The 27,622-nt window shown below is 33.7% G+C and overlaps 2 protein-coding genes across 2 annotated transcripts in view; one reads left to right on the forward strand and one right to left on the reverse strand.

The window, feature by feature from the left end:
- On the forward strand, positions 1-25,813 carry LOC106178607 (surfeit locus protein 1). The gene is made up of 10 exons (XM_013561864.3): positions 1-193; positions 957-1,112; positions 2,031-2,152; positions 2,966-3,058; positions 3,398-3,511; positions 3,950-4,022; positions 22,964-23,011; positions 23,634-23,772; positions 24,766-24,847; positions 25,115-25,813. Exons 1-10 carry the CDS (start codon positions 56-58, stop codon positions 25,272-25,274), a joined length of 1,125 nt encoding a protein of 374 aa, XP_013417318.2. The 5' UTR covers positions 1-55; the 3' UTR covers positions 25,275-25,813.
- The window catches only part of LOC106178606 (ATP-binding cassette sub-family F member 1), an 8,850-nt gene continuing 7,041 nt past the window's right edge, over positions 25,814-27,622 (reverse strand). The window contains exons 16-18 of the mRNA XM_024077355.2: positions 27,320-27,481; positions 26,823-26,895; positions 25,814-26,520 (exon numbers count right to left, since the gene is read on the reverse strand). Of these exons, the coding sequence (XP_023933123.2) occupies positions 26,348-26,520; positions 26,823-26,895; positions 27,320-27,481 (408 nt within the window). The 3' untranslated portion in view covers positions 25,814-26,347. The remainder of the gene's footprint in view (positions 26,521-26,822; positions 26,896-27,319; positions 27,482-27,622) is intronic.

The following is a 27,622-nucleotide window of genomic DNA, read 5'->3' on the forward strand; positions in this document are numbered from 1 at the left end:
TAATTTGTGTATACTTGACCCAATTTCGCGAATTTTGCAATGTATTTCTTCGTCTATGTTGTGTGTGCACGTTAATACAGTAGCTGTATATGTGAAAGGAAATGCTATGACTTTGTGTGAAGTGAAAAATATGATTGGAATCAGACGGCAGTTTTTGAGATTTGCCACATCGTTACATGAGCAGAAAGGACAGGTAGTTTTTCAAGTCACAAAACTTAATTGTGCTGTGCTCTGGTATAAAAACAACATGTTGGTGCATTGGTAAGATAATATTGTTACAAATACTGGGGTGCAGTGGTTCATATGGATAACTTTTTCAGAGGTTGCAACTTGTTTTGACATTGTAAATATGTTTGAAAGATGTGTAATGGGTATTTACATATCTTAAAACTTATTTTTGACAGTTGGTACAATGTATGTGGTGGCACTTTTGCAGACCCCCCCCCCCCCCCCCCCCCACACACACACACACACAACCACCACCATGTAATAACTCTGTTATGATAAATATGAATAACTCTGATACTAGAACTTACATTTAGCAACTGACTAATGTTGCTGTCTCAACCTGAGACCTTTCACAAGGTAAATGACCTGGGTGGACTGGTCACCTCAGCTATTGCCATACCAATATGGTTTGGATTAGTGTCCAATGCCCTGACCCATATGTGGAGGGGTTAAACCTGAGGCCTCCTTTCTTGTTCATTGTTGCATTTCCACCATTCTAGACCAGGAAGAAAACTGGTACTGCAAAAGTATCAATAAGTTTACTTACTTTCAAGCAAATTGGATAGATATTTTATGTGCTTTTTAAAAGATCTTAGATTATTCATACCTTGGCACTGATGGTCTGAATGATGTTATCAATATGCATTTAACTGCTGAAAGCCCTCTGTTCATTTGCAATTTGGAGCACTTTTGTTTCATAATAATAATAAAGAGCTTTTGTTTTACAGCATGCATTTGTGGCAGTTTTGCAATGCTTTGGAAGGCGTGGATTCAGTACAACAGTGAAGAGAAATCGTCGCTCCAGCATACCAAAAGGGATTGGTGTCCGTGACAAGGAGTTGCCCTACTGGAAAAGATTTTTAAAGGGTGGCTACCCATTACTGGTATGCTAAGAGAGAGAGTGAGACGAGATATACGATATAATGTTGACTGGTTAATATGTACATTAGTGGAAACACCCCTGATACTCACCAGAAAAGTTCTTGTGTAAAGTGTTTCTTAGTAAGTTTTCTTTTGTATCATTGTTTTTTAGGGGGATGGATTGAAAATTATAGTAAAACCTGATAATTATTATTTTCTCACTTTATCATTGTTTGAATAACTTTTTCTTTTTAATTGGTTTTCACTACAACATTGGGCGCGTACATAATAGATAATCCCTGGACTAACTGATCCAGGGACTAAATATGGCTGTCCTCACTAAAATGAAGCCACCTAATCTCCTAATGGTCTCCCTGCCTCCACATGCTCCATCCATGAAGTGATCTAGCAATTAAACCTTGGAGCAGAGATTTAGTCCGTTTAATGGAACGTGTGGAGGTCGAGGAGACCATCATAGGTTTAGGTGGCTTGCTTTTAAGTATGGTCGGCCATATTAAATCCGTGGATCAGTTGATCTGCAGATCATCTGTTCTGAAAGCACCAATTAACCAACTCTGAGGCTGAATATGATACCTTACTCTAAATGTGAAGAATAACAGTTTCTTATCTTAAGACAAAACATTTCATAATAATGTCCTCTTTGTTATAGAAACATATATTAAGCTATATATTATTGTCATCATACATTTCATAATAATGTCCTCTTTGCTATAGAAACATGTATTAAGCTATATATTATTGTCATCATACTAATGTTATAAAATTTGATCATTTATTTAATGCAAAAACCCAACAGCTTTTATAACTTGCAAAATTTATCAAAATTATCATGGAGATAGTCTACTCTCCAGGTCAAACTTGTGACACCTCTCTACACTGTTACCAGTTTACTAGAATAAATTAATGTCATTGTTTTCCAGTTGGCCCCAGCAGTATTCACATACCTTGGTTTTTGGCAGATACAGAGACTCAAATGGAAGACGGGGATAATAGATATGCTTAATGAAAGGACCAATTCAGATCCAATACCTCTGCCAGAGGAGTAAGTGATAACAGTAAACCTAAAAAGCATTCTATACACACTTGAAAATGTCCCAAAGTCATGTTTTCATGGCTTAGTTACTGAAAAAGCTTCTGAATATATTTCCCAATTCAAACCTCAAAAGGGATGAATCCTTAAGATAGTTATTTCTCTGAAGAATACCTGATGTTGATTTTTCTTTCCCAGTTCTAGACCTCAAAGCTTTAATATTTCTTGATATCTGGTGAAAAATAAATTTGTGGATATGATACAGATAAACAAACTGCAACTCTGTTGCCAATTTCTTGTTGTAAAGTGGAAAAAAATCCTACGAAATATCAAAAAAAAAAAAAAAATACTGCAGTCTAAATGGATCATGATCCATTCGGAACTGAGTTATATAGTTAGAAAAGGTACAAAACCAAGACATTGACTCTGAGTGCATGGACAGGTCAAGCAATGATTCATGAGTGGGAAAAAGTAGCCCCTTTTTTGAGGAAAATTAGGTTTGAAAAAAAATTTGTATAGGAAACCACACAATTGGATCTTTGTTAATTTATTTTTGTTTTGCCAAGGTAATGTATGTTTATGCTACATGTCTGTTTTAGTCATAGAAATTTTGATCATAGAAATTTGTTCATTCATTTGGTTGCTAAAAACAAAAACAAAAATTTCACAGGTTCAAATGACAAAAAAAAAGTCTTAACTTGTTTTTATAATTACCCCCTTTCACAGGACATTTTATTTTGTCAGTCATATTGGTAGACTAAAAGTCAACTGTTTTAATTTACATATATAAAATATAAAAAAATCATTTCAATTGTGAATTTTTAGCTTAAGAGAAATACAGGACCTTGAGTATCACCCTATCCGTGTGCGAGGGACATTTGACCACTCCAGGGAAGTTGTTGTTTCACCTAAAGGAAGGTAGGAGAGCAATGTTCTTAATATTTGATACAATTTCTACAAGACTCAGTGTATCAAGTATTTAGGCTATATGTTAATATAATTTTCATTGGTAAATTATTTAATATGATAGTGAATTCTACTTCCCGTCATAGTAAAAATTATACATGAAGATATGCAAATGAAATATAGAAATGACTTCAATCTATGCCATTGGTGTTAATTTTATTGATCTGTGATATACCTTTCAAAAGGTGTCATCCCATGTAAATTGATCTCAAGTTTGCACCTATATCTGTTGCAAAATGTTTTTCACATGTATTTATCATCCCTTGTATGGCTTTGTCTCTGCATTTCCAGGGTGGAGAGTACAAACCAGGCTGTGATGAGGGGGCTGCAGCCAAACACTAGAAAAAATGAAATGACCCATTACGGAGGCTGGGTGGTGACGCCATTTAAGCTGTCGGACAGGAAGTGGGTGGTGGTAACATTTTGCTCTCTGAAATAACGTTAACATGTTTTGTGTTAGCCAAGTGGGTAAATTTTTTAAACCAAATTGAAATTTGTAGCTTAAGGTAATTTTTTTCTGTTCTTTCTGCAATTTGGTAAGAGAATTGCCATTTGTTTACGTAAGCCAGAATACTTTTATATTTCATGAGTATGTCAAGATCACAGTGTTTAGCAGACATGAGCTTCTTCACTTTTTTAAATTCAATTCTGAGGTGGCACCCCTGGCAGATTAGTTGTAGGGTTCCATGATAAATGTTAGAGGCTCATGTCTGTTTAGGCAAAAACATAGCAAGAACCATATAGTGTTCTAAGCTTAAAGTTTTAACCTTTTACATTAAATTAAAGCTATACCTTACAAAGCTATACCTTACAACATATAACTGCTGTCCTCTTGTATTTCAGTACTACAATTTTAATAAATAGAGGATGGGTGCCTCATAGCAAGATTGATCCAAAAAAACGACAGAAGGGACAGGTAGGAAGCATGTTGTTTGCTTGCATAAGATTGGTTTACTAATTGTTGTCTGAATCCATTTTTAATTGTACTTGGCTCAGATATGATATGTCTTTTTTTTTGTTAATATGCTGTTTTAGCAAGGAGGTACTTTTGTTTTGCCAGCAAACTTTTCAGCCACATGGGTTTGCACATTTTAGTACCATTTTGTTAAATAAGATATTTTCTTTATTAAAATTCACTGTATGGTTTTTTTTCTTGGTAGAAATATCTAACTCTTTTAAACTATTTATTACGAATGGAAGAGAATCTCTCAGGTCCACTGATATTTCAAGTAATGACTGGGACACAAAAAAAGCTTTAGGAAATTCTTTTCTTTACTTATGGGCATCAGAGCACTTTATCTCTACCCATATACAGTGTATGCACACACATACTATTTTTATTTCATTTGTGAAAAGGATCAGGGAAATAATGAGTTATGTTTTTGAATTCATGAAAATAGAAATTGCCTCATACATTGTCATTATTAGTAAATCCAAACAACTGCAGCCAACATACTGGCATTGCGGTTGTTGCACTTTAAACACATTCACCCCCATGCACTGCATTCATAGGTAGTTTACAGGTGTGCCAAAGATGCTTAAGGTGAATTTTTTCCTTATAAAAAATTAAGATTATTATCTTAGAAATGCCTTTTGATAGCATAAAATGGTGTTTTGCAAAATTATTCTGCTGACATGTATGCTTCAGCTAATTGTCATTGCTTCACACAATTGTTAGCTGGTCAGTAGGTTTCTTCTTCTTCTTAATAAATTTGAATTTAGACCTAATTTGTCAAATAATAGGAATGATTCTTCTGTGACATTTATTCGATAGAAATATGCCATATATGTTTAAAAATGAGTATGCGTGTGTGTGTATTTTAGCAAACCGAGGCAAGTCTGGAGATTTATAAGCAGTAAGGAATATACACATTTGAAATTAAAAGCCTTTAACTACATTTCTTTTCATAAGAAAAACCTACACGTTCTTCATTGACTTATATTTGCCTTGACAAAAATGTCTTATTGAAATGGTTAAAGGCAAAAAGTTATTTCCTTTTTTGTATCATACTTGAGCAGCTTTTGCAATTGAACTGCCGAGTTTGTTAAGAAAAACATGATATTTTAGATCATGCCCCTAAAGGAGGCATAAATCGAAGATAAAAAAGGATGTCAGTGGGTATGAGAAGAAAAGTATAAAAAAAAAATTGATCAAGTTGTGTTCCAATGGGTAATTTCACATCACCAAGCTACTGGGGTTTACTCAAATCTACTATGAAGTGAGTAAAAGCAGTTAAGTAAAAAATATACATATTCTTTATTTCATAAGAACATTTAATACAGAAATAATTTAGATTCATAAGATAAATAATATTCCTATATTTAATACTAGTTATAAATTAAATTAGACAATCATTGAAGTAATTTGAACATACAATATAATTGGTTTTATTGCAGATATTTGACACAGGAGTCAACAAATGTTACATTTATATTAACACTGCCACTGCCATTTTAAATGCCAGAATGTAACACATTAATGCCCCCCTCTCAGTGAAAAGATTGCACTTTTTAATACTAGTATTTAATTAAATCAACATAGCACATTGTTCAGTTGATCTTACGTTGGCATGTTAAACTTTAAAAAAAAGACAACATTAACTGTATGAAAAAGATAATGATGTCTTTAAAAATTGAAGATAACAGACAAATGAATGAATAAATTATAGAATAATGATAAAATAAATTTGAGTGATCTTTTTTTTTTAAGAAGTGGTCAATTTTAGAAAAGAATTGCACCAAGCTAGCTAGTCTCATCTTGACTGAAAGTAACATTTAGTTAAATTATTCATAGGTAAAGTTTTAGTTAGCTGTGTTTGGGATTTCCTTTTTAGTTCACTTGTGTCAGCAGAAATTGACTCAAATGTAACAGAAGAAGAGCAGTAGTCATGTTTGTTGTTAGTCTGAACTAATTGCATTCATTTCTAAAATAATTTTAGATTTACAAAAATATTTTCACCGTTCACCTAGCTTGGAAATGGCACTAAACATAGAAAATAATTCTCATAAATTAAACAAAGAAAATGGCACTTTCTTATTTACAGTGCATAGTTACCAGAATGGAAAAAATGTTTTAAAGATGTTTTGAAGATATTATGCTACGAAACATTTGAGCTGTTCCCTTTTCTACATCATTTCCATGACTGAAAAAGAGTACTAAGCTCCTAACATGAACATGTTTTCAGTATATTGATCTATAGTATTTACAGTTAAAATGTGCGGAACACTTATAAAATTTGCTTCAGTAGGTTTTATGTTATCTGTAAATTTTTATGACAAAATCCAATGAAGCTGAGGTAGATACTGCTGCCAAGACAAACAGATATAATACCACTACCTTTCGTTATCTTCCTTCCATCCTGCATTTCTGATTAGGTCACTTTAAAAAAACAACTGTTCCTGGGAGACATACATGAAAAAATACCTGAACTTGTGAAAGATTTGATGAATTAAATGTAGTGTAGTGATTGACAGTGGAAAGGATCATGTCGTACCATTTGTTAATTCCTAAATGAAGTATCATTTTGCTTACAGTCCACTTGCTTTTTCTCATACTTTGTCAGGAGTTTGAAGTTCTGTATTCGCCATACAGGTGGTCCTGGGATAATGATGCTTGGTCATTTTACTGCTTAGGGAGTTGCAGTAGTGACTGAATGGTAATATTTTTAGATAGTAGAAAACAGTTGAGCAGTAGATGTCAGGGTTGAAACTATTTCCTTATTGGGATTCCAATTCAGATAGATGTATTTACAATTTTGAGATTCTTTCCCCTTCAGAATTTATCTTCTTTATTTGTGTGAGTGTAGGTCATATTCAAGTTTCCTAGTTTTCTGTTCATCTAGCTCCTCTGTTTTTTGCAGCACAGTTTGTGAGATGAAATATAAAGATGGTGTGTTTTTAAATATCACAATGGATGATTGAAGTTACTTGGGTGAAGTCATGTTGTCATCTGCCAGAAAATCGAAAGCGCCACCAAAGAGAGCCCCTATTTGCTGCTGCCAACTCTCTTGAAGACTTGTCTTGACACAGACAGTCTGAAATTAGAGTTTGAAAGACCATTTAAACAAAATCAAAATCAAAATCAAAACAGCATAATGCATAAGCCAAGAACTGTATCTTTCTTAGTGTTTTAAAAATATTATTCTGATGTTTTCATCATAACAGTATTTTTGCATAGAATTACGTACTTTTTATTTTCTTACTATTGTCCCTGCAGCAGTTTGTTGTAGGTGCAGCCTCCAAGCAAGCAATTACTAGAAAAAAAAAGGCAAGTAGTGTTAAATGTCTTCATGCAATATCTTAACATATGATACCATTTTTTGTATCTATTGGTATTTTTTTTAGAATTTTAAAGCTTGCAAAAAAAACATGTGAAAAACATTTCTCATTAATTGAAAGAATTTGAAACTAACCTTGGAGCAGCACAAGCCCAGTGATCAAAGCAATTACTATTTTATGCATGATTCAAAATTTGTTTGATATATACCAGCCTCAGTGTGTCCTGATCGGGTGAAATTCTTCTCGGCATACCACATCTTTGGTGTTTTATTGCAGAAAACATCCAGAGGCGGGATGCCGTCTTTGTCGCACGTTCCTGGAGCGTATCTTCCCATCCTCGCTGGCTGGTCTTGTTGTGTTCTTCTTGGGCCTGGACATGGCAGAGGCAACATTGGTGCTTGAAATCCATTTTTCCTTACTGTCTAAAATAATGGAGCCATGCCTGGTGGATTTCTGAGATAGATAGTTGGAAATAGCTCTAAATGAATAGCTTGATTTTGCAAAAGAAGCTGGTCTCATTTTTTTGCATGGGGTGTCATAAGAAGAATTTTACATGTGATTTTTTGTAGACTTTCAAGCCTTTCATTCAGAATTTTTTTTTATTTGGCCATCTTTGCAAAAATTGATTCTACTTTTTTTCTCTTTTTCAATTTCTGTGGCAACATTTCAATATGGATAGTTGAAATTTGTATTTTTAAATTACTAGATTGGTATTGTAATGTGTCAGTTTTTATGTCACAAAATGATCTTTCCCCGTTGTCTCCCCACCCAAATTGAAATGCCACACTTGAATTAATTTCTTTTAAGATGATAAAAATGTAGCTTTCAGTGGGGGTTGGAACTTGGCTAAAAAAGTTTCTCCCCCAGGGACCATGTCAAAAATATGTAATATCACAGTTTAGATAAAACATGTTCAGAGTATTTAATTAGAGTATCAAAAAATACATGTAGAGAAATAGATATAAATAAATTTTATTAGGATGAACACCATACTTTTCTCAATATATTGCTGAGTGTATTATTTTTAAATATGCATGTGTCAGTCTTGGAAGACCTCACGAAGATCTCCATCTAAACTTTGGTAAACTTCGGTTGCATTTTCATTATATGTAATGGCAAATGCAAATTATTAAAAAACCTGGCTGTAGACGTTGCATCGTATGTTAAAAAATGATCCTTATCTAAACAAACATAGTCTTCATTAAGTTGGTCTGGTTGTCTGTATGATGCTGTGTCATTGTCAGGAAAATTTCAGTCACAGTTAGCCTCTTAGATATTATTGACATATTACAGGTCTATGTTCCACATGATGCAGATATTGAAGAATTTTACATGTGATTTTTTGTAGATATGGCATTAATATGCTAGATACTCAGTTGCAAGGCTTTGTCTTCATGTCTCAGGCTGTTGACTTGTGTTAAGATTGCTTTTAAGACTGTTAAATATTATGTTGCTCTTCATACCCCATGCTGTAGAAATGTTGTAAATCTGCTGCATACTCTGTTGCAAGGTCTTGTCTCCATATCTTAAGCTGTTGACATGTGTGTAGCCTGCTGCATACTCTGTTGCAAGGCCTTGTCTCCATTTCTCAAGCTGTTGACATGTGTATAGTCTACTGCATACTCTGTTGCAAGGCCTTGTCGCCATATCTCAAGCTGTTGACATGTGTATAGTCTGCTGCATACTCTGTTGCAAGGCCTTGTCTCCATGTCTCAGGCTGTTGAAATGTGTAAAGTGTGCTGCATACTCTGTTGCAAGGCCTTGTTGCCATGTCTCAGGCTGTTGAAATGTGTAAAGTCTGTTGATCTCATAGCTATCGCTGTTGACGTGCTATGTCTGTAGCATTTTCTGTTGCAAGGCCTTGTCTGGGTATCTCAGGCTTTTGATATGTTATGAGTCTTTTGCATACTCTGTTGCAAAGCCTTATCTCTGTATCTCAGGCTTTTGATATGTTATAAGTCTTTTGCATACTCTGTTGCAAAGCCTTATCTCTGTATCTCAGGCTTTTGATATGTTATAAGTCTTCTGCATACTCTGTTGCGAAGTCTTGTCTCCATGTGTCATGCTGTTGACATGTGTCAATTCTTTTGCATATTCTGTTGCAAGGTCCTGTCTCCAAGTCCCATGCTGTTGACATACCCATGTCCCATATAATACTAAAATGATGTAAATCCACATATTCTATATTTTTTGACATGTTGCATTCACGACAAGTCATTTGTGTATGCCCCAACCGCTATGGAGACGTCAGGGATTATTGTCCTATGTTGACATGCCCTGCATGCTGTTCACAGGCCTGGTGTACATATATTGTTGAGATGGCCCCTCAGTGTGAAGCTGGGTATGTTTGAATAATCATATCTCGCTTTAAAGGGATGCTGGGTAAAAGTTTGAAATGACACATTTAATCATTTAACTTGAAGTCAGTTCTTTTATAAGAAGTATTACCTTTGTACAGCAACAGCTTCAGATTACACTGTGTCTGTTTTTCTTAAAGATACAGATCACTCTAAAACTTTTAAACAGTTTATATACGGTTTTCATTATATAGTGTTTGAAATGTGAATCTTGCCTTTTATTCACCTTGAGCAGTATGTTCATCATGTGATATCTGATCTTCTGTTTTAACTTTAGGTAACAGTTTTGGTGTGCAATGTATTTTAATTCTCAGTGAAGCCAGTGGTGAAAAAGTAGGTGGTTAATGCCACCTAATAAAATATTAAAAGTTTTGGAAAATTACACAACTGGAGCTGCATGGATGCTACTGTAACATATATGAAATGTAATTTTTTAATTGACAGTATATTTTTTACTCAGATTATCATTTTTATCTTCCAAATAGTCTGTAAAATTGCATGATTTCTTTTTCATTTATGACTTACCAAAATTAAATAATACAGTTTCATGTCTATTGGTTTTAGCCTGGCTTAAATAGGGACTCACCAACCCTATGGAAACAGTTTCCGGTTAATCGTCTTTTTTTGGACTTTTTTCTCCCAAAGATGATGGTCCTCTGGTAGTACACTTAAGTTACAGTTACAAATTGAATTTTCAGTATGCATTCTCTTTTGAATATAAGGCCTTCTTTTTCATTTCATATCAAAAATTGGATAAGGTACGATTATGATTTTGATATATTTAATCTTTTACAAGTTTGCTCCAGTGTTATTTTATGTGAAGCTAACTTTTCTGAGAAAGTATTATTAACTTGACAATGCCTTTATTAACCTTTCTGAGACTGCCAATTTTTGAAAAATTAATGTATGCCTTTGAAAGCACATGTCAGCAGTAACCAAACATGTGCACCAATTAGTATAATGGTATTTATTTTTGTGCAGTTTACATAGTTCAGTGTTCTTCAAAATGTGAAAGATTTACTTTTAAGTGTTTTATCTGCTAAAAGATTTAGATTGCTATGCAGCAAATTGTTTATTCAATTTTGAATATTATACAATGCCATGCAACTTGCCTCTGTGAACTAGTAACCTGATCAGGTCAACTGGTCAGTGGCACAAGGTCGGAACAAACAAAATCACACAATAATTTTGTAGGCAATTACTGTACAATTTAATCATCTCCAATAAAAAATGACGCAACTCTAAAAAAGCATTTGAAAAATTTACTGGTCTGAGAATGATTAAAAACTGATTTACCCAAAGCAATGTCAACCATGTCATACATGTGACTTCCATACATGTGACATCCAGAAATGTGTCAAGCGTAACTACACACAGTCATGCCTCAGTAGAAATATTCAATGAAAACTTGCCAGGAATGTGTACCCCTTCCTTCTGTTTCACATACTCATTTCACGATCAATAAAAAACCACAAAGTAATTGCCACAGTACATAGCTGTGGTTCTCCCTCTAAGACTCCCATCAACTCTATAAGTGCACTAAGTGCTGGCATACCGCCCCCATCCAATCCTCATAATGAGAAGAATTCTGGTTAAAAGCTTTTAATTGTACACTATATATTTAAGTAAAATGTCAAAGCCCCAACTGAAGGAAGTAAATCTACATTTGTGAATTGCTTATTCTGAAAAGATAATGCTGCTCATTTTCCCACATATAAATATCTTCTTTTTTAATTCATGCAAAAAACAAACATTTTTCACATATTTTCAAAAAAAAAATTATGTATTTCTCAAATGATCTACTAATTTGTATAGGCTCTTATGGGAAAATCCTCATTTTCAAGTTTCAGTTTTAAGATTCTTTTATCAAATTATAAATAAATTTATTTACAGTAGAGTTAATTTCACAGTTGCAGCTTTAACCTGCTTAAAGTATCTTAGATATTTTATGACCCATTCTGGTATTTGACCTGAAAATTGAACAGTAAAAGAGTTTCTATAAAATAAGTTTCAATTTTTGTCTGGTATTTCTATTGATGATAATATTTTCCCCTCTCAATTGAACTTTCTCCTAAGATCTTTTAAAAAGAAAATAAATTTTTTTATGGAATAAAATCTCTAATTTTTATGTACAGACACAGATGTGTCTGTACATATTGCCATCACCTGCGTCTGTCGTCGCCGTCGCCGTCGCCGTCGCCGATGCCGATGCCGGCGCCGTGCACTTTCCTTGTAAACACGATAAGTGGAGGGCAGTTTTACTTTTTGGCTTAATATTTACAGAGCTGATGAATATTCATAAAACGCAGGTCAAGTTCGAAAACCAGCATGATCGGGCCATTATTGTAGAAGTTATGCTGTTTTTTCACTTTTCAGCATATATGCAACCCTGTAAACACATTTTAAGGAAAACCGTTAGGCCTGTTGTCATGAAACTCACAGGAGTAATCAATCTTACTAAAACGCAGGTCAAGATCGAAAATCGGCATGATCGGGCCACTATTTTAGTAGTTATGCTGTTTTTTCATTTTTCAGCATATATGCAACACTGTAAACACAATATAAGAAAAACAGATAGGACAATTGTCATTTAACTCACAGGAGTGGTCAATCTTACTAAAACACAGGTTGAGTTCGAAAATCAGCATAATCGGGCCATTATTTTAGAAGTTATGCTGTTTTTTCAAATTTCCTCAGATTCAACTCTTAGGCATGTTAACAGTCTCATTATTGAATAATAAGATACGTAAAAGTGTTTGTTTGACATTTCCTGCATCTTTACAACATTGTTAGTTGATTACGTAAAAATGATGGTAAACTTTTTATCGTGTATTGCGTAATAAAGTTTCAAAAATGGAAATAAACTCATATCATTGCAGTTTGTCAGATTTAATCATTCACTATGTTCAGAATCTCAGAACGGAGGAAATTGGACATTTAACACTGTTGTATTGATATTTTTCCCATCTCATCAATTTTCTTAGTTGATCGTATAAAAATGGCAGTAACCTGTTAATTTTGTTTTATGTTAAAAAAAGTGTTAAAAATGGAGAAAAAAAACATTTCAGAACAGTGCTGTCTTGTTTACATTCTGGCATTTTCAAGTTGTGACTTGGAAGTTCCATGGGCCTGAAGACCTTTGCTAGTCACATTTTCTGAATATCCATGATACTAATATTTTATAATTAAAAATTGATGGTCATTATGCTGTTAAACATTATGTAATATTGCATCAAAATTTGAAAAAACCTATTTTGGGCACTGCTCCCATGATGACCATTTAAGAAAAACCATGTCACTTACTGTTCTCAAACAGTACAGTAAATATGTACAGATGTGTCTGTACATATTGCCATCACCTACGTCTGTCGTCGCCGTTGTCGCCGGTGCCGATGCCGTGCACTTTCATTGTAAACATGATAAGTGGATGGCAGTTTTACTTTTTGGCTGTATATTTACAGAGCTGATGAATATTCATAAAACGCAGGTCAAGTTAAAAAAATCAGCATGATCGGGCCATTATTGTAGAAGTTATGCTGTTTTTTCACTTTTCAGCATGTATGCAACACTGTAAACACATTTTAGGGAAAACCGATAGGCCTGTTGTCATGAAAATCACAAGAGTAATTGATCTTACTATAACACAGGTCAAGTTCGAAAATTGGCATGTTCCACGGGCTTGAAGACCCATGCTAGTCACATTTTCTGAAAATCCATGATATGTGTATTTTATTATTAAAAATTAACGGTCATTTTGCTGTTAACCATTATGTAATATTGCATCAGAATAGAAGAAAACACAATTTTGGGTGCTGCTGCCAAGATGACCATTATGGGAAAACCATGTTACTTATGATTGTCAAACTTTCAAAAAAGAAATACAGGACTAATATGCAGAGTAATTGATCTTACTAAAACGCAGGTCAAGTTAAAAAATCGGCATGATCGGGCCACTATTTTAGTAGTTATGCTTTTTTTTTCACTTTTCAGCATATATGCAACACTGTAAACACAATATAAGAAAAACAGATAGGCCAATTGTCATTAAACTCACAGGAGTGGTCATTTCTGCTAAATCGCAGGTTGAGTTCAAAAATCAGCATAATCGGGCCATTATTTTAAAGAAATGCCGTTTTTATGTACAGACACAGATGTATTTTACCTGTTGAGCATAATTAAAATTTGATGTTGAATTTGCAGTTTAACATAATGTACTTTTGCATCAGAATTGACAGTAGCCTTTTTTTGTTATTTCCTGCTTTTTGTCTGTACATTTGACAGCTTTGCTGACTTGTTTATATTTTTTACCCATCAAATTCAAAGTCAATGTTTGCTTATGAAACAAAGTAATTTTCATCTCTTAAAATAATTAAGACAGATTATGAAGGTTTTTATCTCTAGTGAGTATGGTTTACAAGCTTATGGTACCATCTGATCTCCGGTTATTGACTTGTGGGCTAAAAGTGGTCCAAGGAATATTTATTTAGAAAGCTTTTTAAATAATTTAAGTATTTCTAATGTGAAAGCTATTTTTCCAAAGATTTTTGATAAGTTTTTTCAATAATATTTTTATTTTGTTTTAAAAATATTGAGTTGTTTTCATATAAACAAAGCTTTGACAGTGAAAATTTTATTAGAAAATGAATAACATCTGACTGACTGTCTAAATGTAAAAATGAATTAAAAAAAATTGTGAATTTAGTAAAAGATGTTCATGTTATCTTGAAAAAATTGCTCAACTATGCAGTACTGGTCCAACAGACTTGTTAAGTAAGCAAATAAGTGTCAAATTGTTGACATTTTATAGTGATTTTAAGGACATCTTTTTTATTTCCTCAGCCTTTTTAAAGTCAGGGCCAAAGGGTTTTGTTAAATTCCCATACATTTTAAAGTAGTTTCATTAGGAAAAAGTTGTTTGATTACTCCTTTAAAATGTGTTAACTGGAGAGAATAAGAACTGAGTTGAGAATTCAAAATTTCCCTTAAGTAAGACAACCAGTAGGTACACATTTGACAGGTGACCTGCATTTAGGCATGAAATCATCAGGGAACCATGAAAAAAGAAACACTGTGTCAACCTTTTAGCAATAAATATGTTTGCAGAGCTATTATCCGTGTGTGTGATCCTGCTTTTTATATGTTTTTGCCGTGTTTGAAAATGGAAACAAGTCAACTGACGCCATTTCAAAGAATTGGTTTCCTCTGACCGACCTTTTTGTCAGCAGTCCTCATCAGGTTGAACATCAGTTCCGTCTCAGCTCCCTAATAGAGTAGCAGATAATGTGCCATAGCAGCCACTGGCGTGAAACTGCAGTACATAAAAGTTGCAAGTACTTTGAAATGTTAAGGGCACTGCTAAATGTCTTTGAAGATGGAAATGCACTGGATTTGCGGGTTGCTTTAAGTCTTCCTGGTCATATTAAAATTCTGGAAATTGCCCATATATTATGAAAATACAAAATTTTATATTATTTTTACTATTATTATAAATCTTTTGAAGTATTTAGTACTGTATGGTGATCTTTCTCTTTACTTACACACAATATATAACATTTTAGTTAAATTTAATGGGGGGTAAAAATTTTGTATATTAATTTTGATAAACTTTACAGTGGAGTAAGTGTGTAAGTGTAAAAAATAACAGATTTTGTCAGCTTCTTTTATATTTCTAGGCTTAAAGGGATAATAACTCTTCGTATGATATCTATATTTCACAATAAAAACATTGTGAGCAACTCATAGAAATATAATTTATTCTGTTTTACCACAAAAACGGCAGTTATAGCTATTATTTTGATATCTGAGCTTGTCTTCAGATCACATGACCTCCATTGATGGCTGTACTCTGTTATAATCTCTTAAGAGATTTTAACAAAAACAAACTTTTAAGAAAAAAACCAGGGACTAACTTTGAATGTTAAAATGGATTCATTAACCATTGGTAAGTATGGGAAAATTGTTGTTTACTCCAGGAAAATTCATTTTTTGGCCAAAACAAAGAGTTATTATCCCTTTAAGGTATAGTTTGCACAGTGGAGATGTGCAGTTTAAAGTTTGGAATGAAAATGTGATTTCTAAATGTACAAATCCCTTAATGTTGATCTAGTCTTTGAATCAGATAAGAATTCTATTCATGTTCTATTAAATGATTGCTAAAGGACCATTCCCACACCCTATGGTACTAACTGTGAATCGATCTATCTCCAAGGGGATTCTCACTAAATTGCAATCGACTTTAACAGCTTAGATGTCTGTCATGTGTATTAAAGCTGCTAGGGGATAATTAATTATTGTTTAGCAGCTTTGTTACACGTGACAGACATCTAAGAGGTATAAGCTGAAAGCCATTTAGTGAGAAACCCCTTGGAGATGGATCGATCCTGTCAGATCCATTTAGGTATGGATACCAGTCTAAAACTTTCAAAGCAACCAACAGACTTTATGATACAGCAATCTGGACCCAGCACAATATAAAAAATACACGTTTTCTGTAGAGACTTGGGTTGAATTTATTACTGACTGTTGAATACAGCTCAAATAACCAAGAGTACACCTGGGCTTTGTTGTTCCTCAACAACAACAACATATCTTGCTAACTTCCTAACAGTATGTTTTGATGGAAAATGTTAACCAGTGGCCTTGTTATAAACTTGGCATTTGTAATTGCATTTCAGTGCCACCTAAATTGCACTTGTTTTATGTGCTTGTACCTACTTTTAATATATTGTTGAATGTTTGAGATATTACATGTAGTTTTCCACAATTTCCTGCATTGAAAAGCCTTGAGTAGCTCAGACGTTATTCAAGGAGATAAACACATGATGTGACAAATTTTCTTTTATTTTTTTAACCCAGACGCTATTGTTTGGATGACATAGATTTCATTTGAAGACTTTTATTTTATTTTATTTTATTTTATTACATAGCAGCGGTAAATTTAGCGTGGAGATAAAGTAAGTTGAGCTATTCCGTTTCAACGCATTTGGAGAACATGAAAGAGCTTGGCAGCCATGTTTGAGATTGAATTTTTCTGTGACTGACAATGTCACAAATTGTTTGATGTAAAGCATTTAAGATTAACAGTTTCACTTCAGAAAGTTGGTCACAGATATGATGAGCAAAGACAGACATAAACAAATGATCTGCGTAGACAGCCACAGGTTAAGATTTATTCCCCACAATTGCAGCCTGATCAAATTTGAAAATCTAAGATCAACTAGTCATTCAAGCTGTCTGCATTTAATATGCCGTAAGATTCATGAAGCATCAAATTCAGGTATTTTGTCCGCTTAACTGAGACTCAGGTGCGTAATTTTCTTCAAATGTTACTTCATCTCCCTCAATCTTGCATAATAGGGCAGAATTGATTTCTAATTGGATGGGGATAGAGTAACGCCAGCTGACAACAAAGACATACTTGTTGTGTGGAATATCGTTGCCCTCTGTTTATTGCACAGTTGATGGATATATCACAGCTATAATAGTATCCTGGATGTTCTGATATTATGAGCTGACAAAAGAGAAGTAAACTGCATAGAGAGTTATGACTGTGACAATTTTATTTTACGTCATATGTATCAAACTCGGAGAGAAATTTCCATTTCTGGTGAAAAGTTTTGAATGTATTTGGTGATGCTAAGATTGTTTTATGATGCAAATTAATAATTCTGTTTTTAATTGAAATATTGGAGGTAAAAACCATCTCAATATTAGCTGTTGACTGAAGAAAAAAATCACATCATTCTTAGGATAAAAATAATGGCATTTTACACTATATGAGATATGTCCCTCAGTACTGTTTATCATCCTTAGGCTATTAATTTGATTGATCCGCATGAATGGGAGATGAATAGGAGAGAAAAAAATATTATATTATATTGCTGCCTCTGTATATAAACTACAGAGTATCTTTTAGTAACTCTTTGACAGTTGCTTATGTAGCCTGACCCTAGAGACATGATTCTTTGTAATAATGTGAAGAATTCTAGTACTAAGGTCTGGTTATGAAGGTGTGACCAAGCTGTCATAGCAGACAGCTTAATTACAGTATCTGACCATTTCCATGGCAGTAATTGGCATGTGAGTGTACTCAAAGTGGGCTGGGAAAACAAGGATCGGATTTATTTATTAGATTATTGATGTGGTCAGTATAATGTAATATAATATGGCTCTGGAAAGTGACCTCATCATGGTCATCTCTAGGTCCCAGCATTGTTATTTCCATTATTTACATTGTTATTTCCGTGCATCTCTATTCCCCCTAGCATAATTAAGATATTGCCCACATTGATACTCGTCAGCAACTTTACTCCTTCTCTTAAGTTTTTGAGGATATTAAAAAAATTATTGAAATTAAGAGTTATACAGTATTTCATATGTCACTTTGGTTTTCCTTGGGGAGTAACATTGTGGGGGAGTAATGGTGTAGGGACGTATCGGGATTTAACTGCCTGAACCTTCCTTACTGGAATAAAAATGCAACTTTTCTCACAGTAGTTAAAACCACAGAACAAACCACAGAGTAGTAATACTGCTTGTATTCTGTATGGAAGAGAGAAAGATGAAGTAGAGAAGAGTTTAAAGCAAAACATTGATTGCCACTGTTTTGTAATTTTAGAGCTGAAATTGTATAGATCTTGATAAGATGGCACTGTGTGTGTTGTACTGTAGCATCAATTGTTGTACAGATCCTGTGGTGCAAAAATTGTCTTTTATGTCAACATTTGTTGCAGATGATAACACAAAGATAGTGTTTCCTTGTGTAACTTGCAGTATTGTCAACGGAAGGGATAATAGATTGTTTATAATTTTCTTGTCAGATTAAATTACTTGGAAATTAGGAGAAATGCCCTTGAAGTTAATTTGGCACTTCTTTCATTTTGTTTCAAAATACAATATAATTCTTTATTTAACATGTATTTTTCACCAAGTGAAAATTTCCCGTTTTAGCTGAAAAAAATCTGAATAATTAAAGTGAACTTGAAAAAATAAAACATAATCAGCCAGAGATCTCAGTAAATTATGTTATTTCCTATCTAAGTCACTAATTAATTGGCAAAAGCAATTGTATTTTCTTAAGCCAAATTGAAAAAAAGTTTGTAAAAGCATGCGTGAGGCGAGATGTACTCATACGTAAACAACACTTGTCCTGACGAGGACACGTTTTAGTCCTGGGAGGTCAGAGCAGCATGCTCCAACATGGTCACAGTCACTTGACTGTCACTGGAGTGGTAAGGAGACACTATAATTAACCCCTCAGATGGAGGGTTGAGAGGAAAATGGACACCTAAGTGAGCTTGTTAACACTGGCCTATACTGGTTCAAGCTGCAAAAGAAAAGGACTCGGGTTTTATGTACTTCTTTTAAAAGCTATTTTGTAAAGGTTGAAAAAAAACTTGAATCAAAGTTTGACTGAAAATGTAGATAGATGCTATTTGGTTTCTTCAGTTTTCAAAATTTAGGATGTTGGATGGTAAATTTATATGTATGTGGGTTTATTTGCGTTTCTTGGCTCAAAAATGAAAGATGAGGTGTGACTTTTAAAGCATTATATATAACATTCACATTATATATAACACTTTAATGAAAAAAGATGACTAATAATGCAGTTGTAAACAAATAACAGTTAAGTTGTACTTATATCATTTTTCCGTTTTTTTTACACTCTAGAGTGTTTTTCATCTGTTGCTTGTGTCAAACCTTTTTATTAAAGAGAGAGAATATGCATCTTACTCTCTTGAAGAACTTTGGGAAAGGGGGAATGGTTTAAAACTTTTAAGAGCAAAAGTATGAATGAGAAAAATACTGGGCAATCCCTTAAAATAATTTATGAGCAATTTTCTGGAAGAACTCTTCCTTCCTGGTAAGATGTTTTGTTAAGCATTGTAAAACTGAAACATAATAATATAACTAAGTTGCTGAGTAACTTGAAATCGATCACCAATCATATTTTTATCATTAAGATATAGATAAATGCACAACACTGCAATTTAGTCTAAGCATGAAAAAAGAGGGTTTTAATATATTGCCATGGTTCTCTTTTTTGTTGGTATTCCTTTGAACTGTTGTGCTCATTTACTTGAAAAAAAAAATTTAGATAATTTCTCTTATCATGATCTAAATTTAATTCATTTTTTCTCAACAAATTTTAACAATAATAAAAATTATTATTCTATATGTATTCATATTAACGCACTCTTTGACATGAGGCTTTAGGGGAATGGACAAGTATCTTTAGAAAAAAACAGCTTTAATTTAGTGTATTCCCATGTACATTTCATCAAAGGAGTACCTTTTATTTTTTTACTGGATATATATTGTGAAAATGTTAAATGCCAATTACGCCTTTTCAATAAAAATTATAAGTTTTAATTATTTTAAATATCTAATTTGGAAAAATATATCTGTAATAGGTACATAAACATCAAAGGATTAATTTTCTTTATGATATGAATTGATAGATAAATGAACTTTTTATTAAACCAAAGAGGAGGTAGATGCACAACGATGGAAGAAAGGTATGGTGTGACTAAAAAGTATTTTGTATAAAAAAATTGCCAATGGATATATATATATTGAGGATTTCATTAACATGGTCTTGGTTTTGAAAGCATTTTTCTAAGTTTTAGATTATTTATGATAAATACTGAATGCCTCAAATGTGAAAAAAAAGAAATGGCATAATATTTGGTTGTTAAATTCTATTGATAAGATTTGTGTGTGGTAAATCTTTCTTCAGCAGGTGATTTTCAGAGATTACTGACACAATAGTAGAGTTCTGTTATTTTCAGAGAAATTTAAGAGATCCGTCTTCAAACCACTCCCTGCTGCTGTGGTATAAGTGAGCCTAATGAGCCCTCTCCATGTTCAAGTATGACATAAAGTTGCATTAAATGCTCACATTTCAACGTGGAAATGGATCTATCAATGACTAGTTTATGTTGTTTAAGCTTACAAAAGCATACCACTATGGCATGTGCCGTCTGAACTGACACGAGGATTACACATTTACAGAAAGATGGAGGAGGATTGTTTCTTTAGAAAGATAAATGCGCAGATGCAAATCGTGCTGTGTAACCGACAATACCAAATCTGTTTAACTCAGATTGTATATTGAACTTAGGTGTATTCTTTAAAATATATTTACTTCATATCATTTACAGATTTAAAGACATGGTTTGTAGTAAACAAGGGTTGAATTTTTTCTAAAGTCATTAGTGCAGCAAAAGTTGAGAGAGGGAGAAGAGAAGGGGTTTCACGTATACTTGTAAAGGACGTATACTCTGTCTGCTAGGAAGGATGTGTATACCACTGTTGTCTTTTTAGATAGATATATAAAATATGAGGAAAATGATATACTTGAAATATATACAGCCCTGTTGTAATTTACATGTTGTTTTTAGTCTTAATTAGATTGTTTTTGTATTGCATAAAGACAGATCATTTTTATTTTTGATTTATTGGTCTCTGAACACATTAATATTGCTCACTATAATAAATACCTGCCTGAATCTTCCATTTTATACTGTAAAACTTTGTAAGGGATGAAATGAAAAAAGAATTGACTAACTTTTGAACACCCATGTTTTGAAGAGTTGTCTATAAAAGCAAAACAACAGTTCTGAAATGAAATTTGCTTGTTTGCTTCATCTGTTAGAAAAACATGAGGCAAAAGCTTCAAAGTGAAATTATTTAATATGATCTTTTTTTCTAGAATCTTCTATGTTTAGACATCAGAAATTGTTCCGTTTTCTGTGGGATATCTGGGGCTTGAAATGCATTTTTGTAATTTTAGAAAATGGATGAACTCAGAAAAAAAGAATTGGTGAACTTCTGAACACAACTTCTTGAAGAGTTATCTCTAAAAACAAAACGACAGCTCTGAAATGAAATTTGCTCATTTGCTGTATCTGTTATGAAAACATGAGGCAAAAGCTTCAAAGTAAAGATATTCATCTTTGTTCTTGAAACTTCTATGTTTAGACATCATAAATTGTTCTGTTTTCTGTGGGATATCTGGGGCTTGAAATGCATTATTTTATTTTAGAAAAGTCACATATGTTTTGCTTCACAGACTCCTGAGCTATAGCAATAGACATATCACATTAACTGAATGTGTCATGTGCAAAATAAATGGAAATTAAGCTTTTCTCGTGTTGCACCGGTGGCGGAAGATAAGGTTCAAAATCTGCTCAGTCAGCGTGAGATAGGTGGGAGAACACTCTGGCTAACTTGTTGGAATTTTGCCACATCTATCCTGAAAATGAAAATGAAGACTTTATTTAAAGAAAATAATAAACACTGATAGTTTTTTGTTTTGTTTTTGTTTTTTAACATTTTTCAATGCCTTTATGAATATTTTTAGCTTGAACAAAATATTAACTAGCTTAAAGGCAACATAGTAGGTTTTGATGATAGTCAAATCATTAAAATTTCAGGTCCTAGGGGTAACTGGCAGCAATGGTTTTGTCTTTTTGTACATGAAAAATAAATTTGGGTAGAGTAAGCGGTAACTCAGCCTCTCCCTGCCATAGTGATCATATTATATGAAGTTGGCTCACAGGCAATCACATCTCACTTCATTGACCCTGAAAAAATTGCCTGATATTAGCTTTTTCTAATATAAGGCTAATGTATGAAACTGATATAAAGTATCTGATGAAATGGGATCCTTTTCTGATCCACTGTAATCTATCATTCTAACTGTTTGGAATTTGTCACAAGTGGCACTGCTTGAAGACAAGTTGTACCAGGCGGAATGACTTTTTTTTAAAGGTTTTTCACTTGAAAATTAAAGTCTATAAAGGCCATGTTTACATTGAAGATAGGTTGACACTTCTTGAAATACTGCCACATCCTTTGCCAGGCATGGCATTTTATGTTTGTTAAGAGAAAAGAGGGCTAACATTTATAGCCGAGAGCAAGCTTATCTTGTAGAGATCAATGGTATGGAGAGAAGTCAACATATACTCAATATAATATGTAATTCAAGCTTGATCCGTAATGTCAAAGATATGTGTGAAGTTGACCGAAAATGAGAACCATTTGAACAGAAAGGGAGAATGTCATAGTGCTAAATGGAAATGGGATAGTCACATGCCTGGATTGACAGTTGTAAACCTTAAAATACTTAAAATTCAAACCGTATTCCTTCTGTCCCAACATATTACCAGTGAACTACAATATTTACCATAACAAAATTATTTATTTCGTGGTATTACAGGTTGAAGGTGAAGTGGAATTGGTTGGATTGGTGAAACATGCAGAGAAAGTAAGTTCATGTCAATAGAACTGAATGTTTTATGTGTTCACCTTGAATTTTTACCTGGTAAAGTCAGTCAAAAATAAACTGGAAATAATTCAAAATAAGATTTGACAGTACTGAAAAGTTTTCTCCAAATGAGACTTTAAAAAACCTATGAAAGTATAAAACTATGAAAAAATGTTAGGTGTGGTTTATTTGAAATGGGTAGTAGTTTTCTACCTACTGTAGTGAAGGGAAATGTGTTAGTTGAGACTACAACACAATAGAGTGTGATGGCACAAATAAGGAAGTACAAGAAAACATTCTTCTAAAAAAAATCCAATTTGCAAGATGCTTTTCCTATAATGCCAACACATTTTGTTTTCTGGATGACACTTTAATGAGGAAAATAACAGATCATAGTAAGTAAAACATGTCAAGACAAGTGGTAGAAGTGTAGATCCTTTAGGAAAATATGGTCCCAGCCTTCCAAGACTGTTCCCCTTACACACACACACACACACACACACACACACACACTGGCACCTATTCTCCAGGTAACTGAGATTCCATGGGCTCTAAAAAGCAAGGATGATAATATATTATAATTTCATTTCATTGGTTAATAAATCAGCATTTTTTTCTTCAGAAATCCAGGTATGCGTCATCAAACATGTATACAAAAACAGTGAAAAGTGACTATGAAGCGGTCCGCTTTCTGGTTCTGGATGTAGATGAGATAGCCCATTATCTTAACACTGCCCCGGTCTGCCTCAGTGCTGATGCAGGTAAGATTGATTCCACCAAGGCCATAGCTAGGTTAAGGTTGACCAGGGCCCCGTAACTCAAAAGCAGCACGTGTATTATATGGGGCAAGTATGGGCAAGTTATGGAATCAAGACGTTTGCGCTCGGACGTGCGATGCTTTCGAGTTACCGGGCCCAGGTCTTTGATTTGGTGAAAGTTTCCCCAGATTTGTTTTACAGACATGGCTGGCTCCAAGAGAAATAAAGGCCTAGCACTGACCCAAGATAAATCCGTTATAGTCCATTCAATTGTATTATTGGTATAATGTAAAACAAAACAGGTGGCTACTATTTAAGACTAATGATTTATGTATTTTAGTGGGCTTTAAAGATTTACCCTGAATAAAAGTAGACCACTTTGACAATGATTGGGTTTTTAAAGTTAAGAACGTGTGTGTGTGTGTGTGTGTGTGTGTGTGAGTGTGTGTGTGTGTGTGAGTGAGTGAGTGAGTGAGTGAGCGAGTGAGTGACAGACAGACCAGCCCCAGGAGAACAGGAGTGGGGTCTTGCCATTTCTTGGTCTTTGGCTTGAAGTAAAGATATCAGCCCAATGTCCCAAAACCTCCTCAGTCTAGTTATCTTATTGTTTTAAAATATGAGATAAATATTGTAATCACATAATGCCAGGTACATGGTGCTGGTAAAAATTATAGTATTTATTGTTAAATGGTGAATGATAGACTGGAGTTGTCTATGTTAGACTTTTTTGTCATCATTCTGCTTGAAATATATTTGGATATTACGATTGACATACAGTAAATACTTGTATCTTTTCAGTGGGGGAAAATTTTGAATTTTAAAGATATTGTATTTTTTGAAGTCATAGTATTTAAAATAAGAGCATTCCTATTGAGTGGTTGCAACAAAATTAAATAGCAGGCCACTCTATGATACAATTCTTTGCAGTAAATGCCTATTGAAAAGATTGAGATTGAGCTCTTAATATTAAGTATATTTATATTGTGTCATTTGTAGACTCTACAGTGGAAGAAGGTCCTGTTGGTGGCCAGACCAGGGTGAAAGTTCGCAATGACCACTTCTCGTATATATTAATTTGGTAAGGTGACATTCTCTTAATTAAAAAAATTATACATGGTTGCTTTTAAGTTAAAATTTGGTAAGTTGTGCTTATATTATATTTAAGTATTTATTTATACCAAAAGTTTTTACTGAGGTTTTTAAATTACTTTTTTTCTTTTGTGGAAAATATAATTTGGCAGGAAAATCCTAAATTTAGGATATATATAAGTGCTTTTCATGTTTTCCCACCTTTTAATATATATCCCCATATCATTTGCCTTAATTAGCTTATTTTCCACATCAGGCTTTCCTTGGCTATACTGACATCTTACTCATGGTACAAACAGTTTCGAGTAGAACCTTCGTCAACAGCACTTGGCGCATACATCAAGAGATCACAGCGGGCAGCCACGCTGTCTAGTAGGTTAGGAGAAAAACAAGGAATGGCAAAGAAACCACAATAAGGATGGAGTGGCATCGTGACACATTACTTCATTGGCAAACAATTACAGGTTGGAATGTTCTCACTCGCAGCAGGTATTTTAACAACATACCAAGTTTCAGTCATTATGGTGGGGATGGTATGGTCCTATGAAGGATTCATGGTATTAAGTGGAACTGGACAGTAGATGCCAACTTGTGGTTACACACAACTTTCATGGAATTCATTTGGAGATATGAATAAACGACCTTCATGATTTAATAAAAGGTTAAACACTTCCAAGTAGGTGAATGTTTGCACCGATTTTTTTTTTCTTCATTTTGGATTTACCCCAAGTTCTGAATATGTTGTCAATTTTCAAGACACTTGATCAGTTGTATTTGTTACATTTAAGGAAAGCCAAATTCAAACATGGAAATATTTTACTCCCAACAGCTTTTATGCCCCTGATATTGACATTGCAGAAAATAAACGTGTAACTTCCAAGGAGTGATAATTTTGTTGCAGCATCATGTATTTCAGGTAAATTTTGCTTGAGAATAAAATCAACAACAATGTGAATATGGTTTTAGTTTTTATTTTTCTTCAATGCCAGTCTTATATTGTGGTTACAATCCTAATATCTCATAATTGCTCTTTCTTGTAACATTTCTCTGAGAAAACAACATTCAAATATTCTCATCATTTAGATAATAAAAAACAAAAAAAAATTATTCCTGGATAAAAGCAAAATTAGAAAAAAAAAGTATAACTCATAACTTCTGCATGCAATTTACAAATTTATCACAAAATTTAAATGAATTTCATTGCTCTTCTTCCTACTATGAAAGTGTTCCTGTAGGTAACATCTCATGATTAATTTGGATACTGGCATTCCATTCCATGAATAATAACCTCGTACACGGTTTCAAAGATCTTAAATATATCTTCATCTCCAAATGCTGCCAAGTTTTAGTTTTTCATTGTTGATGCCCTTCAACCCCCTATTGTCACTGCACATTGACAACAGCCAAGTGATTCCCCCCCCCCCCCAATCAAAAAAATAAATAAATTTTATAAATAAATAAAGAAATAAAAACTCCTTATCCACATGTGCTAAACATCCCTGGGTTTTGCATTCATCACTTCCTCGCCTAGAGCTTCTAGGATTTCCTTTCTGTAGTCGTCAAAGTCTCCTTCGATCTCAGAAATATTTCCATCCTCGACCACCCACAGCTGACATTCCGTTTCTCTGATCAGACGCTCGTCGTGACTCACAATCACCATACCTGCAAGGAATTTATCAGTAGTCATCATCATGCCCCAACTACAAAATTCAGTTTTGTGACAGTTATTTGTAGGTCTTTGCGAGTAATAAAACAGGAATAACATTTTGCAACACACAACAGTTGACTGTGGCTTTTCATTGCTACAAAGAGATTTTATTTTCATATATCCAGTACAATAAAAGCATATTCTTTTATATTTTAATTTGACATAAAAAATCTTAAAACTAATTAAATATGTGTGCTGTCATTTGATTAATATATCATTATTTTTCATCAGTAAATGACTCTTAAAAACTTCTTACCTCCTTCATACACATTCATAGCATCTGCCAAAGCATCAATGGACTCCAGATCTAAGTTGTTAGTAGGTTCATCCTGAAGCATGCAAAAAAAAGGAAGGAATTACACAAAGACTTCTACATCTCTAAACAAATTAATATCATAATGTCAATTGTTCTTTCTTTCTAGAGATTAAAACCGTAACTGATTTAATGTGCCTTTGACAAGTTATCTTGAAAGCAATGGACCACTTCTTTACTACTAATTTTATACATTACATCTAAATTTAACACACATAATAAAACTTGACACCTTATTTGATGTAATCATAATCTGCAGCAACATAGGCAAGATAAGCAAACACCAGTTATCAATGGTTACACTGGATGTCAGTCCCCCCCCCCCCCCCCCCCCACCCACCCCGCAACCACCAAAGAAAAGTGACATTATCTAAAAGAATGACAGTTTGGCAAATATGGTTTTCCATCCCCAATTCTATAAAAAAAAGGAGACTTTTTACCAGTATGACAACATCTGGAGCTCTACAGACGAGCTCGGCAAAGGCGACCCTGGATTTCTGTCCACCTGACAGATCCTTAATCTTGATAACGTGGGCATGACTAGCAAGACCAAACCTCCCCAGGGTCTTCCTGGCCTCCTGATAATCTAAGTTAAATAATCTCTGGAAAATACATCAAAATAGATACCTGTATAATATAATATGATATGAATTAATATATGACAGATGATACTACAAAAAGTGGTTGTCATGTTGAGTTATTCATACTTATTAATATTCCTATTCTTTGCATAAATGAGTTTG

Source organism: Lingula anatina, chromosome 3, assembly GCF_051362555.1.
Source record: "Lingula anatina isolate TDL-2025a chromosome 3, LinAna3.0, whole genome shotgun sequence".
Lineage (NCBI taxonomy): Eukaryota > Metazoa > Brachiopoda > Lingulata > Lingulida > Lingulidae > Lingula > Lingula anatina.